The 13,824-nt window shown below is 43.4% G+C and overlaps 1 protein-coding gene across 1 annotated transcript in view; it reads left to right on the forward strand.

The window, feature by feature from the left end:
- LOC126092844 (uncharacterized) overlaps positions 1–13,824 on the forward strand; it is a 56,622-nt gene that overhangs the window by 28,265 nt on the left and 14,533 nt on the right. The window contains exons 3-4 of the mRNA XM_049908573.1: positions 6,013–6,203; positions 6,318–6,379. Coding sequence (XP_049764530.1) covers positions 6,013–6,203; positions 6,318–6,379 — 253 coding nt within the window. The remainder of the gene's footprint in view (positions 1–6,012; positions 6,204–6,317; positions 6,380–13,824) is intronic.

Genomic DNA, 13,824 nt, shown 5'->3' on the forward strand with positions numbered 1-13,824 from the left:
ATGATATAACACAGTAAAAGTGCAATTTAAAGTTCAGTACAACGAAACACTAGCAAAAGTTGCAAATTTCACTTCTTTCATTTTATGACTAGTTTCGGTCTGGCATCCTTTTTTTTTTATGTGTGTATTATTCTTAAGAAATGTCAGCTTGTTAGCAAATAATGTAAATGCGCGTAAAAAATTTTCTGTTCTGTACTTAATACTACCCAAAAAATTGTACGAGGCGTGATTTTTAAGTAAGGTCCGTTTGAACATAAGTACACAACGAAAAGTTATTTCAAAAAACTAAATTTATTTTAAGAAAGTACATACTTTACTCTATTTTTTGATGTAGTTGCCAAGTTTGTTAAATACGTATCATACCTCTCAACCAGTTCTGAAATACCCTCTCCATAAAAACTTGCCGCCTGCTCTGATAACCGAGAGTTGACTGCCGTTTTCACGTCGTCGTCATCATTGTTACCGGTTGCCACTGAGGTGTTGTTTGAGGTGGAGGAACAGATGGTAATCGCTCGGCGCAAGGTCAGGACTGTAGGGTGGGTGGTCTAAAACTTCCCAGCCAAAACTGCCCAATAAATCATGGGTCTGACCTGCAGTGTGAGGTCTTGCATTGTCATGGAGAAGAGCAGTTCCCTTTGTAAGCACGCCGCGTCTTTTGTTTTGAATCGCTCTGCGTAGCTTACTCACGGTTTGGCAGTATGATTCTGCATTGATAGTGGTTCCTTGTTGCATGAAGTCGACCAAAAAACACCATGCGTATCCCAAAACACCGACCGCATGAATTTGCGCTGGGACAGAGTCTGTTTGGCCTTTACCTTTACAGGCGAGTGTGTGTGTCTCCATTCCATGCTCTGTTGCTTTGATTCGGGCGTGATACGAGAAACCCATGTTTCGTCTCCAGTTACGATATGACACAAGACGCCGTCACCTTCTTCCTGATAACAGGTCAGGAACTTCATCACACACTCAAATCTTTAGTTTTTGTGGTCCTCTGCTACGAGTTTCGCCGGTCGGGGTGGGCGAGCGGTTCTAGGCGCTACAGTGTGGAACTGCGTGACCGCTACGTTCGCAAGTTCGAATCGGGCGTGGATGTGTGTGATGTCTTTAGGTTAGGTACGTTTCAGTAGCTCTAAGTTCTAGGGGACTGATGACCTTAGAAGTTAAGTCCCATAGTGCTCAGAGCCATTTGAACCATTTTTGCTACGAGTTTCGGGACCCAAAGGGAGCACAGTTTCGTAAGCTTTAGATGTTCAGAAACAATACAGTAAAGCACTGATCTCTACACGTCAGGAAATTCGTTTGAGAGACCTGTTATAATGAAGCGCCTGTTCTCACGAATCCTCGCTCCGGACTGAAGCTCCAAATCGTCTGTAATCAAAGAAGGGAGGCCGGAGCCGTCCTCATCATGGACATTGTTATGGCCATCTTTGAATTCTTGTATCCGCTTACGCACTTTGCTTTCACTCATAACAGTATCACCGTATACTTCGCAAATCTATCGATGAATTACTGCAACAGGCAGGTTCCTTGCTGACAAAAACCGTTTCACAGAGCGAACCTCACATGCTGCGGGCGAGTTGATAGTCTTAAAACACTTTGAAAGCACAGACAGAACCGTACAGATTATCTACAGAGCTGAAACTGAGCACAGTTATTCCCGAAACATGTCGGTACTAGAGAGCCTATACACAGAGTGGCCATAGGTGAAGTTGGCCGTGATTGGTTGATTAGCTTTGACAGAGAAATGGCACCAAACGTCTCTCGCGCTTCCTACGTTCGCCGTGCTTTTGAGTTGAAGTTCAGAGGACTTTTGGAAACGATCAAAAGGTATTTGAATTATTGAGAGACTTGTTGTGCGTTGTGCATGCATGTTCGATTTAGTTGTATATCGTTTTTAGTACGTAATTAGCGTTCGCGATCTTAAAAACGAGTTGAAATAATGAAGCGTTTTGTGATGAAGTCGGTAGGACTACATGTTTGAAATAAACACGTTAGTAATTGTACAGTATTGTTTCTGACATCTGTAATTCGTTCTGCAGACGTTCGTAAACAATGCCAGGTTGTGCTGCATTTGGTTGTTCCAATTGAGGCGAAGGTGGATTTCGCATGTTAGCATTACCATGCAATGAAGAAAAACGAAAGCAGTGGGCAGTCGCAGTCAACAGGGCTGACATAAATCAAACAGGAGCCTAGTGGAAACCAACCAAGTACTCTTATCTATGCGAAGGGAAAACAGACCTGTAAATTGGCTGTGTGAAAATTATTATAACACATTATTCTTATAAACATAGAATTAAAATGGGATTGTGTATCTAATGTGTAAGAATTTTGCTAAGCTGCAGACGTCATAATTACGTCCTTCAGTGTAATAAGGTGTTTTTTAACAGTACTGTATTGAGGATTTCCACGAGTGTCATTTGATTTCTAGGCTACTGTTAGTAATTCCAGATAATCTGATTGTAGTTTTATAACTATTTCATTAATGCTGTTAGGGCAGGAAGTTTCCCAGATTTCTGTCTTCATTTTGTCGTGGTTGCTGAAACATTATTCGTAGTAAATAATTGTAGGTACTCGAGTGGCCAACCGGACGATACGGCGGCCATTTTTCTGCCAAACTGCGGGCGGGACTTTTGAATGGCCAGTAGGGGAGTAGTGGAGTACACACTCACCGAATCAAAAGCACAAGACAATATGGCGAAATCATTCGTTAAATGCCTTTCTTTACAGCTATAATATACTCATAGTAGCCTACTACGTACAGCACAGGAAAATCTGATACAGTAGCTGTAAAAATTATTCGTTACTTGCATTTATCTCCTTTAAATGAAAGTAACGTAAATAAAAAAAATACAGTGTATAGCATTTGTTTTGTATCGGAAGTGCATAACGCTAAAGATTTATCGTACCTGTATTACGTCAGATGAATGAAAGTCGTAAGCAGTTGTTTACTTATATATATATATATATATATATATATATATATATATATATATATATATATATATATATACACTGAAAACCTCTCGTAGATAACAAACGAAAAAGATTACAAAAATCAGCTAATGCTAAATGTAGGCTACTGTAATAACGACCAAATATAACAAGAAAACTACCGTATCCCTTCTACCCCACAGGCCTATTAAAAACAGTCTTCAAGAGTACCTACAAGTATTTACTACGAATAATGTTTCAGCAACCACGACAACTGCGGAAAACTTGCTTACAGCTTCCCTGCGTCCACAGTCAGGCAATAATACTGAAACCAAAATAATGCCTAGTGTTCTGTTTCGGAACGAAATAAAATGGTTCAAATGGCTCTGAGCACTATGGGACTTAACTTCTAAGGTCATCAGTCCCCTAGAACTTAGAACTACTTAAACCTAACTAACCAAAGGACGTCACACACATCCATGCCCGAGTCAGGATTCGAACCTGCGACCGTAGCGGTCGCGCAGCTCCAGACTGTAGCGCCTAGAACCGCTCGGCCACCCCGGCCGGCGGAATGAAATAAAGTTTGACTCTATAAAGTCGAATGAGCATGGCACAACAATTACAGGAATTTCCGTTTCCAGCAAGGACAGTCAGATATTGGCTTCAGAAAAGCTTGTTATGCTACCAGTAAGCAAGAACTGTTAAAGAAATAAGAGCTTAAAAAACGATATACAACTAAATGCATGCACAACGAATAACAAGTCTCTCAATAATTCAAATACCTTTTAATCGTTTCCAGAAGTCCTCTGAACTACAATTCAACTCAAAAGCACGGCGAACACAGGAAGCGCGAGAGACGTTTGGCAGAAAAATGGCGCCAAAGCTAATCAACCAATCACGGGCAACTTCACCTATGGCCACTCTCTGTGTACAGGCTCTCTAGCCGGTACACGACGCACGCGCTCGTTGCGTTATGTGCGCGAACTACTAGTGTCCACAACAAAACAGACCTTACTTAAACAAAAACACGCCTCGCAGATTGGAAACGGCAGTTTAACATGGCGAAGATAGAAGGCACCTTTATCCATTACAATAGCCGCGAATATTAGTATGGAAAACAACGCTGTCTGTTTCTGACTAGGGAACCTCCCCATCGCACCCCCCTCAGATTTAGTTATAAGTTGGCACAGTGGGTAGGCCTTGAAAAACTAAAGACAGATCAATCGAGAAAACAGGAAGCAGTTGTGTGGAACTATGAAAAAATAAGCAAAATATACAAACTGAGTAGTCCATGTGCAAGATATGCAACATCAAGGATCGTCTGAGCTCAGGAGCGTCGTGGTCCCGTGGTTAGCGTGAGCAGCTGTGGAATGAGAGTTCCTTGGTTCAAGTCTTCCCTCGGGTGAAAAGTTTACTTTTTTTATTTTCGCAGTTATGATCTGTCTGTTCGTTCATTGACACCAGTGTTCACTGTAATAAGTATAGTGTCTGTTTTTTTGTGACCGCACCGCAAAACCGTGCGATTAGTAGACGAAAGGATGTATCTCTCCAATGGGGACCGAAGACATTTGATCGCAAGGACATAGGTCAACCGATTCCTCAACAGGAAAACACGTCTGATATATTTTATACGACACTGGTGACGGCATGTGGGTCACATGACAGGAGTATGTTGTCGACCCACCTAACTTGTACACTTGGCGAATGAGTAAAAAGATTTTTCTACCTTGCCCGATTTAGGTTTTCTTGTGGATGTGATAATCACTCCCAAAAAAGTGATGAAAACATAAGCATTTGTCACATAAACTGAAAATAAAAAGTTAAACTTTTCACCCAAGGGAAGGCTTGAACCAAGGACCTCTCTGTCTGCAGCTGTTAACGCTAACCACAGGACCACGGCACTGCTGAGCTTGCTCTTTACTTGTTGTTGCCTATCTTTCTCATGGACTACTCAGTGTGTATATTTTGCTTATACAGGGTGATTCAAAAAGAATACAACAACTTTAAAAATGTGTATTTAATGAAAGAAACATAATACAACCTTCTGTTATACATCATTACAAAGAGCATTTAAAAAGGTTTTTTTTTCACTCAAATACAAGTTCAGAGATGTTCAATATGGCCCCCCACAGACACTCGAGCAATATCAACCCGATACTCCAACTCGTTCCACACTCTCTGTAGCATATCAAGCGTAACAGTTTGGATAGCTGCTGTTATTTCTCGTTTCAAATCATCAATGGTGGCTGGGAGAGGTGGCCGAAACACCATATCCTTAACATACCCCCATAAGAAAAAATCGCAGCGGGTAAGATCAGGGCTTCTTGGAGGCCAGTGATGAAGTGCTTTGTCACGGGCTGCCTGGCAGCCGATCCATCGCCTCGGGTAGTTGACGTTCAGGTTTCATAACTAACCTTTTTCGTAGGACTCTCCGCACAGTTGATTGTGGAATTTGCAGCTCTCTGCTAGCTCTGCGAGTCGATTTTCCTGGGCTGCGAACAAATGCTTGCGGGATGCGTGCAACATTTTCATCACTCGTTCTCGGCCGTCCAGAACTTTTCCCTTTGCACAAACACCCATTCTCCGTAAACTGTTTATACCAACGTTTAATCCACCACCTATCAGGAGGTTTAACACCATACTTCGTTCGGAATGCACGCTGAACAACTGTCGTCGATTCACTTCTGCCGTACTCAATAACACAAAAAGCTTTCTGTTGAGCGGTTGCCACTTAGCATCAACTGACGCTGACGCCTAGTCAACAGCGCCTCAAGCGAACAAATGAACAACTAAATGAAACTTTATAGCTCCCTTAATTCGCCGACAGATAGTGCTTAGCTCTGCCTTTTGTCGTTGCAGAGTTTTAAATTCATAAGGTTGTGGTATTCTTTTTGAATCACCCTGTATTTTCATAGTTCCACACAACTTCTTCCTGTTTTCTCGACTGATCTGTGTTCAGTTCTTCAAGGCCTATCCACTGTGCCAACTTGTAACTAAATGTGAGGGGGGTGCCATGGGGAGGTTCCCCTGTGAGTGGGGAAGCTTCGCTGACCCCGGCGGCCTGGCCCGCTCTGCCGGCAGCTTCAGCACGAGCGACATCAGCCAGCTGCCGTCGCCGCAGGGCACGGCGGCCGCGCGCTGCGCCGTGTCCGAGCTGGCGCTGTGGGGCGACGCGACGCACGCGCGCCTCGAGCCGGCGTCGCGCTCCTGCTCCACGTGGGTGGCCGTCGGCGACGTCGCCTCCACGTCGCAGCTGCCCTCGCCGCACGGCGGACACGCCGCCGCCCCCGCGCCCGGCGCCGCTGCCGCCTCCGCCGGCCCCGCCTCCACCGCCTCCGCCTCTGCGTCCACCGCCGCTGCAGCCCCGCAGCAGCCGGCGCCGCCACCCCCGCCGCCTCCCGTTCCCGCCTTCACTGCCGCAGATCTCATCCGCTCCGTCAACAAGAAGGTACGTAATCCCTCCAGCCCCTGTCTGCGTCACTCGACTTAGGAGGAAAGCACTCCACCTCTCGTACACGACGGCGCCTGAAGTTTTCCTTCTTTACTCTTCTTCTCATAATGTTCCTCCCAAGCAACACATACAGGGGTTAAAAAAAAAAGTGACACGTATTCCTCCAAGAGGTAGTATTGCTCAAAAGTACAAGAAAAGTTCGTATAACATGTCCGAAAAACAAGTACCTGTTCAGATATTGGCCCATCTGTAGTGATGGGGAGCTCGTGAATGAGTCGTCCAAATGAACGCTTCACTCCAGTGAAGTGTGAACTAACCACTCAATTTCAATGAACTGGTACTTCAAACTCTTCACAGATAGCACACTCCACACTTTTTTCTAGTTCACTCACTCTCTCCCCCTCTCCTTCTCCCACTACATCGGCGCTACGACATTCATCCTCCCGTCACTTCAGTCCTCCCTATACTGCCTGTCGACGAATCGCGCGGTGTTTGTGGGGAACGATAGGTTTACGATGGGTAGGGGTGGTGAGGGGCGAGGGGAAAGCAGCGTCAGTTGCTTCCTGCAGTGCTGCCATCATTACCCGTGACTATTGCGTCTACGGGTAGCCTACCGTTGGCAGCGCTTGCAAACAAATGAATATTAAAGATACATACGAAGAGGCCCGCTGTGTGAGCACGCACAGCCAACATGAAAATAAAAGGTTTGTTAATAACACTGAAAGAGGGATTTTACCTGAATTCGTACCAATGACTACAGGTGACAGTTTACGTTTTGAATCTGGAGGGTTATTATTCCCAACAAAAATAAAATCTACAGGAAAACTTCTGAATAATTACTTAACGTAGGTATATAGACTTTGTGACATTGGTAAACGTACTCATTCTATTTTGGATTAAATTTTAAAAGGAATATAAAATTGGACTGCATTTCGTTGGTAGCCCTAGTTTTCAGTCCATGAATACAACAAATAATGTTTCATTTGGCAGATAGACTTTTTTGGGCGCTTCATGAGAAAATGTCGAGCAAGATTAAATGTAATACCTTCTTTATATGTGACAGGCTTCTCCGTTTATCTTTCCTTTGTCCCCTTCCACCGTGCTCTGTTTAACTCAGACGCTGTAAGAGCGTAAAACGTTGCGTGTACGTTACTGCATAGTTCGGCCATCTGTTGGTAAAATTATGAAGTATTACGAAGCTTTATTGTACGAACGAGGCGAAGCGAGCGTAGCCGCGGCTGAGCGGCGAACTGGGCAACTTCGCCAGGCTTCCGTACTTCATGAATGAACTACTTCATTTGAACGCTTCACGGCAAAGAGTGAAATGAATGAAGTAGTTCACGGGAATGAACGAGTTCGACCCATCTCTACCCATCTGTCCTCTCATTCTCATCTGTCTCTTACGTAAAACTACACTCATGCTCACAAATTAAGGATAATGCTGATACATGGCGAAACAACGCTCTGGTGGGCGGTTTGCGGGTTTAAACCACATCGGGGTATGACCATGGGGTGCATCTGACCTGCGGTCGTCGCACGGTGGCGCTGTCAGCAGTCCACATACGCTTAGTGCATGTCAGAGTACAGTGCAGCGAGTAAGTGTGCAGAAGTTTTAAGACGTCCTAGTGGTGACTGTGTGTTGAAAATGGCTCAAAGAACACATATTGATGACGTTATGAGTGCTAGAATACTAGGGCGACTGGAGGATAATCAAACACAGCAGGTCGTGGCACAGGCCCTCCGTGTGCCACAAAGTGTCAAGATTGTGGCAACGATTCCAGCAGACAGGAAACTTGCCCAGGCGCTACAGTACGGAACGTCCACAGTGTACAACACCACAAGAAGACCGATATCTCACCATCAGTGCCCGCAGACGGCCACGGAGTAATGCAGGTAGCCTTGCTCGAGACCGTACCGCAGCCACTGGAACAGTTGTCTCCAGACACACAACCTACAGACGACTGAACAGCCAAGTTTATTCACCCGCAGACCCGCAAGGTGTATTCCACTGACCCCTGGTCACAGGAGAGCCCGTAAAGCCTGGTGTCAAGAACACAGTACATGGTCATTGGAACAGTGGTCCCAGGTTATGTTCACGGACGAGTCCAGGTATAGTCTGAACAGTGATTGTCGCTGGGTTTTCACCTGGCGTGAACCAGGATCCAGAACCAACCCTTTAATCTCCTCGAAAGGGATCTGTATGGAGGTCGTGGTTTGATGGTGTGGGGTGGGATTGTGATTGGTGCACGTACACCCCTGAATGTCTTTGACACAGGAACTGCAACAGGTCAGCTGTATCGGGACGTCATTTTGCACTAGAATGTCCGCCTTTTCAGGAGTGCAGTGGGTCCCACCTTCCTCCTGATGAATGATAACGCACGGCCCCACCCAGCTGCCATCGTGATGGAGTACGTTGAAACAGAAGATATCAGGCGAATGGAGTGGCCTGTCTGTTCTCCAGACCTAAACCCCATCGATCATGTCTGGGATGCTCTCGGTAGACGTATTGCTGCACGTCTTCAAACCCCTAGGACACTTCAGGAGCTCCGACAGGCACTGGTGCAAGAATGGGAGGCTATACCCCAGCAGCTGGGCGACCACCCTATCCAGAGTATACCAACCCGTTGTGCGGCCTGTGCACGCGTGCATGCTGATCATATCCCATATTGATGTCGGGATACATGCGCAGGAAACAGTGGCGTTTTGTAGCACATGTGTTTCGGGACAGTTTTCTCAACTTATCACCTATACTGTGGACTTACAGATCTGTGTCGTGTGTGTTCCCTATGTGCCCATGCTATTAGCGCCAGTTTTGTGTAGTGCCACGCTATGTGGCACCACATTCTGCAATAATTCCTAATTTGTGAGCATGAGTGTAGATTCCATAGGCAGTGCAGCATGTAGTTAGCACACATCGTGCTACATCCTTAAGCCTTTCTTCATACTGAATCGCTCACTCTTTCAAATAACTTGCCTCCATCGGATTGTGTCACAAGTGTTCCTCAGAAGCTTCCGTAAGATATAAAATTGTCAACGCATTGGGCATACACCAAACACTTTAAATGTCCCCATAGGCAGAAATGCAACAAATTCACTTCCACACACAGTTGTGCTCCAAAAGTATAATCTCAGAAATTTCTGCGTCAGGTTAAGACCGGTATTTGATGCTGGCAGATTTCTCCTGGCCAGGAATGCCCTCTTTGCATTTGTTACTCTGGCTTCCATCATTTCCTTGCTTCGTCGAGGATGTGTTGTTTTTCATCCGAGGTACAGAATTCCTTAACTTCGTCTACTTCGTGATCACCAATTCTGATGTTACGCTTATCGCTATTCTCATCTGGGCTACTTCTCATTACTTTCGCCGTTCTTTTGTTTACTCTCATTCAGTACTCTGTACTCATTAGACTTTTCTTTCAGTTCATCGCATCCTGCCCTTCTTCGCTTTCACTGATGATAACAATGTCATCAGCGATTCCGTCATTGCTTCTTCGATGTATAATTGACCACTAAGTTTGAAACACCACACCTTTGTCTTGCACCTTTTTTAAATCTCATTTCGATACTGCAGTGCCTGTGTTGTTCAGAAATAAGATGCAAAGATCCTTCGGTCATGCATGCAAGTCCGAAGAAGCAGCCACTGCGGCGACTACAGCCGTTATGAAATACATGACATGCATTCGCAGTTGCGAATATGGACAACCAGCAGCTGTATAATGGAAAGACGACAGTGAAAATTTGTGCCGGACCAGGAGTCAAACCCGGATTTCCCGCTTATCGCAAGCGGTCGCCTTACCATTAGGCCAGATCCAAACTTCCATATGTCGTCAACCATATGTCAACAATCCATACTGGTACATTCAATGCGTATATTCCTATACAGGGGAGACACTTTAACAGAAATCTCTGTTGGTCCATCATGGACAGGGGACATGGGCTGGTTAAGTAAAGGTCAATGTCAATAATTCTCCAACAGCCGTGTAACTCAAAATGTTATTTTATTTCATTTTATTTTGAAGGCAACCAGGTTCAGCATTTCACTGTGCCATCTTCCGGCCCCATACGCATCTCTCCAAATAAATGAGAATGTCATATACTGCCATAAACTCCTGGAAGTCGTGAATTCAGTCGTTTCACCAGTGCTTCATTCGAAGACTTGATAGCAAGTATTGCAACTTTTTGCTCCTTTGCCGTATTTTATTAGTTCATTTTAACAGAAGGGCCTTCAGCGCAATATGTAACGTCACAAAGTTGTGGATTCGGTGTGTGGCTACAGTGAAGCCGTCGTTATAATATCTGTGCAACTGGCTACGAAAATGATATGATCGTATGGCATTTATTGGCCGGGATATCCCCTTCGGGGTTCGGCCTCCGTATTGCAAGTCTTCTTAGTTGACGCCACTTCGGCGACTTGTGTGTCAATGATGATGGAAATGATGATGAAGGATACACAACACCCAGTCCCTTCCCGGAAATCGAACCCGGGCCCCCTTGCGTGGTAGGCGGTAACGTTACCGCTGCGCTACGAACGCGGGCACTGGTTACGAAGTTGACATCAGACAGTAAAAACCTTTAAAGATGCAACTAAAACACAATATTTACAATGTAAAGCAGCAACCAGTCTTAAATTACCTTTAATTCACTTTATGTGTAATCCATTATTAGCAGTTCAATATGAACTAATTCGTGATGAGACAACTTACATTCATGTTTTATTCAAAAACTAGAAAACAACAGAATGATGAGCTATCGAAGGATGCTGAAAATTGTATGATCTGATTAGACGAGAAGCGAGGGCGTTATCTAGAGAATCAATGAAGAAACGAATATATAGAAAAAAAACTAGGCAACGAATATATGGAAAAAGAAACTAGGCAACATGCATCTATGATGAAATTTCTCTACTCACAAGCGTAATATAAAAGACAGAACTCGAATACGGATCCCTGCGTTTCGTGAGTAGTATGCAGTCAGTTACGCTGCCGTTTTCCTTCCTCTCGTCTGATTTGCCCTGATCAGCCAGGCTTCACTCTCATTGATATTTCGACCTTTTTATGCCTTCTTCACTTCATGGAACCACGCTGTGCTATTAAATGATGAACGTTCTACATTGGAAAACCAAAATTCATTTTTCTGTATACAGCCCTCCTTAGCTGCCACATTGAACTGTTTCCTGATTTTGGGTATGTGTTCACATAAAAGAATAGTTAAATATTTAGATTATATGTGAGTCAGAAAGCTCGCTGTCGAGTCGGAAAAGTAAAAGACGACGTTTATCTCTGCCAGGAGACGCGTAATTCATTGTCTTGTGATAATGCTGTCTGTCATCATGAAGTTCACCCACAAAAGTCCTGAAGAATTCTGAACTTAACAATGGGAAGCGTACAGCTAAATTACTCCTTCGTTGGTGAACTGAAAATGGTTTTTAAGAATCTTTATAGATTTTAAGATTCTTGAAAGCGGTAATAAGAATTTTCATTACCTATTGTTTATATGTCGGAAGTTATGTTATATTAATATTACAGAGGAAAACACTTCACAATGTTCTGCAAAATTATGTTTACTTCCTCACGAACCGCTTTCGGCGTGTTAGACCATCGTCGGGTGACAACTGATTGTCACGAACACAGACAAACGTGAGCTGCGACTTACACAAATATTATTTGCACAGAAGATAGAAAAAAAATTACAAAGAGTGTCCGTATAGGAAAAACATTGCATTTTTTGTCACGTACAAGTAAATTACTTTAAAAAGTGGAGATACATTTAACAACTGAAGAGAAATAAATGAACTTACAATTGTATCTACTATTTATAACGAGAAATTAATTTTAACAAAGTGGAAAAAGGAAACTGAGTCTGACCATTTAATAGTAAGCTGGTATTCTGTGTTATGTGTTTGCTGATTTCCGGTATTTCCATACGTATCTTTTTTTTGTTAACAAAATATAAAACTTTACAGTCGAAATTATATGAATGGTTTTCTGTTAAAAGATTATCAGCAAATGTAAAATCTTTCTTCCTTAATCTCCATCTTCTCTCAGGTTCAAATACTCTAATTGTCACAGCTCCGTGTGACTGGCCACTAAATACTTTTTCACACTGCTTGTACATAATTTTATACACACCACTCTGTGCTATTGGCTGCAATTTGTCTTTACTATTGAAAAAATTTTTTGAAATGATGCTGGTATTATAAAATGCAGGTGTGTAGTTGCGAGATTTTAAATTTTTTGCAGGGTTATCTGAAATGTTAACTTTTTAGAAAGTTTATCCGAATTGTTAGAAATATACGGGATTTTGCACCAGGTTTTGTAACCACTATTGATTATTTATCACCAGTTAAAAGTATCCCTCCTTCTTCAGTTAATGTAATCATTTCTATGTGACAACAAAAATGTAATGTTTGTCCTTTATTAACACTACACACAATTTTTGTACCTTTTGTAAATCGTACATCATTTTTATCTGAGTTTTTGACGTCCAGTTGTCAGGTGAAGGTGGCCTAAGAAGCCGAAAGCCCGTTTGTGAACAAATAAATATAATTTTGCACTACATTAGGAAATGTTTTCCCATTTATTGTTATTATCATGTTCTGTCAAGCACCTACGGAAACTTCGGTTATGCTGTATTATATTAGTAAAATCTGAAGTCTTGCTGTTGCCACGTGCTTCCACAGTAAATGTTCCAGAAATTGTACCTTGTCAAGGCGTGGGAGCATATTATAGGACGTTACTGTACAAGTGAGACATCATTAGACTACACTACGAAACGTTAGATTCATTTAAAACAACGAAGTATCTTCTCTTTCAGACTTCCTGGGAATAGACTATCAGTGTGTGTTCACCTCCAGAAAGGTCTGCCTAAATTGCTTTTGTTTGTAACTGAAAGTAGTATGTTCTTTCATTGGTAGATTCTCTGACACAGAGACGGCCATTGGATGTCACTGAAAGTTTGTTTCGTAAACCTTTTGTTCAAAAATATTCAAATGTGTGTGAATTCGTGAGAGACGAAGCTGCTGAGGTCCTCGGTCCCTAGACTTGCACACTACTTAGCGTAACGTATGCTACGAACACCACACACACCCACGCCCGAGGGAGGACTCGAACTTCCGGCGGTAGGGGCCGCGCAATCCGTGACATCCCGCCTCAAACCGCGCGGCCACTTTGCTCGGCTAACTCTTTTGCTTCCAAACTGAGTAGCATGACAGGCAAGAAACTTTTTAATCAAATTCTGTCTTACTCCTTCGAAAAGGAAAAAAAAATGAAGATGTCGTCTACAATCGAAGAGACGATAGTTGGAGTTCAGCATCCTGGCGAACTCAAAAGCCATTGGAGATGCAGAACTACCTCATATGGACTAGGGTGAGAAAAGGAAATCTGCATGGAACAACCTCAGGTTTCATTTACAGCGATTTAGGGACACCACAAAAACATCTTGATCTT

The sequence above is a fragment of the Schistocerca cancellata genome, chromosome 7, assembly GCF_023864275.1.
Source record: "Schistocerca cancellata isolate TAMUIC-IGC-003103 chromosome 7, iqSchCanc2.1, whole genome shotgun sequence".
In the NCBI taxonomy this organism is placed as follows: domain Eukaryota; kingdom Metazoa; phylum Arthropoda; class Insecta; order Orthoptera; family Acrididae; genus Schistocerca; species Schistocerca cancellata.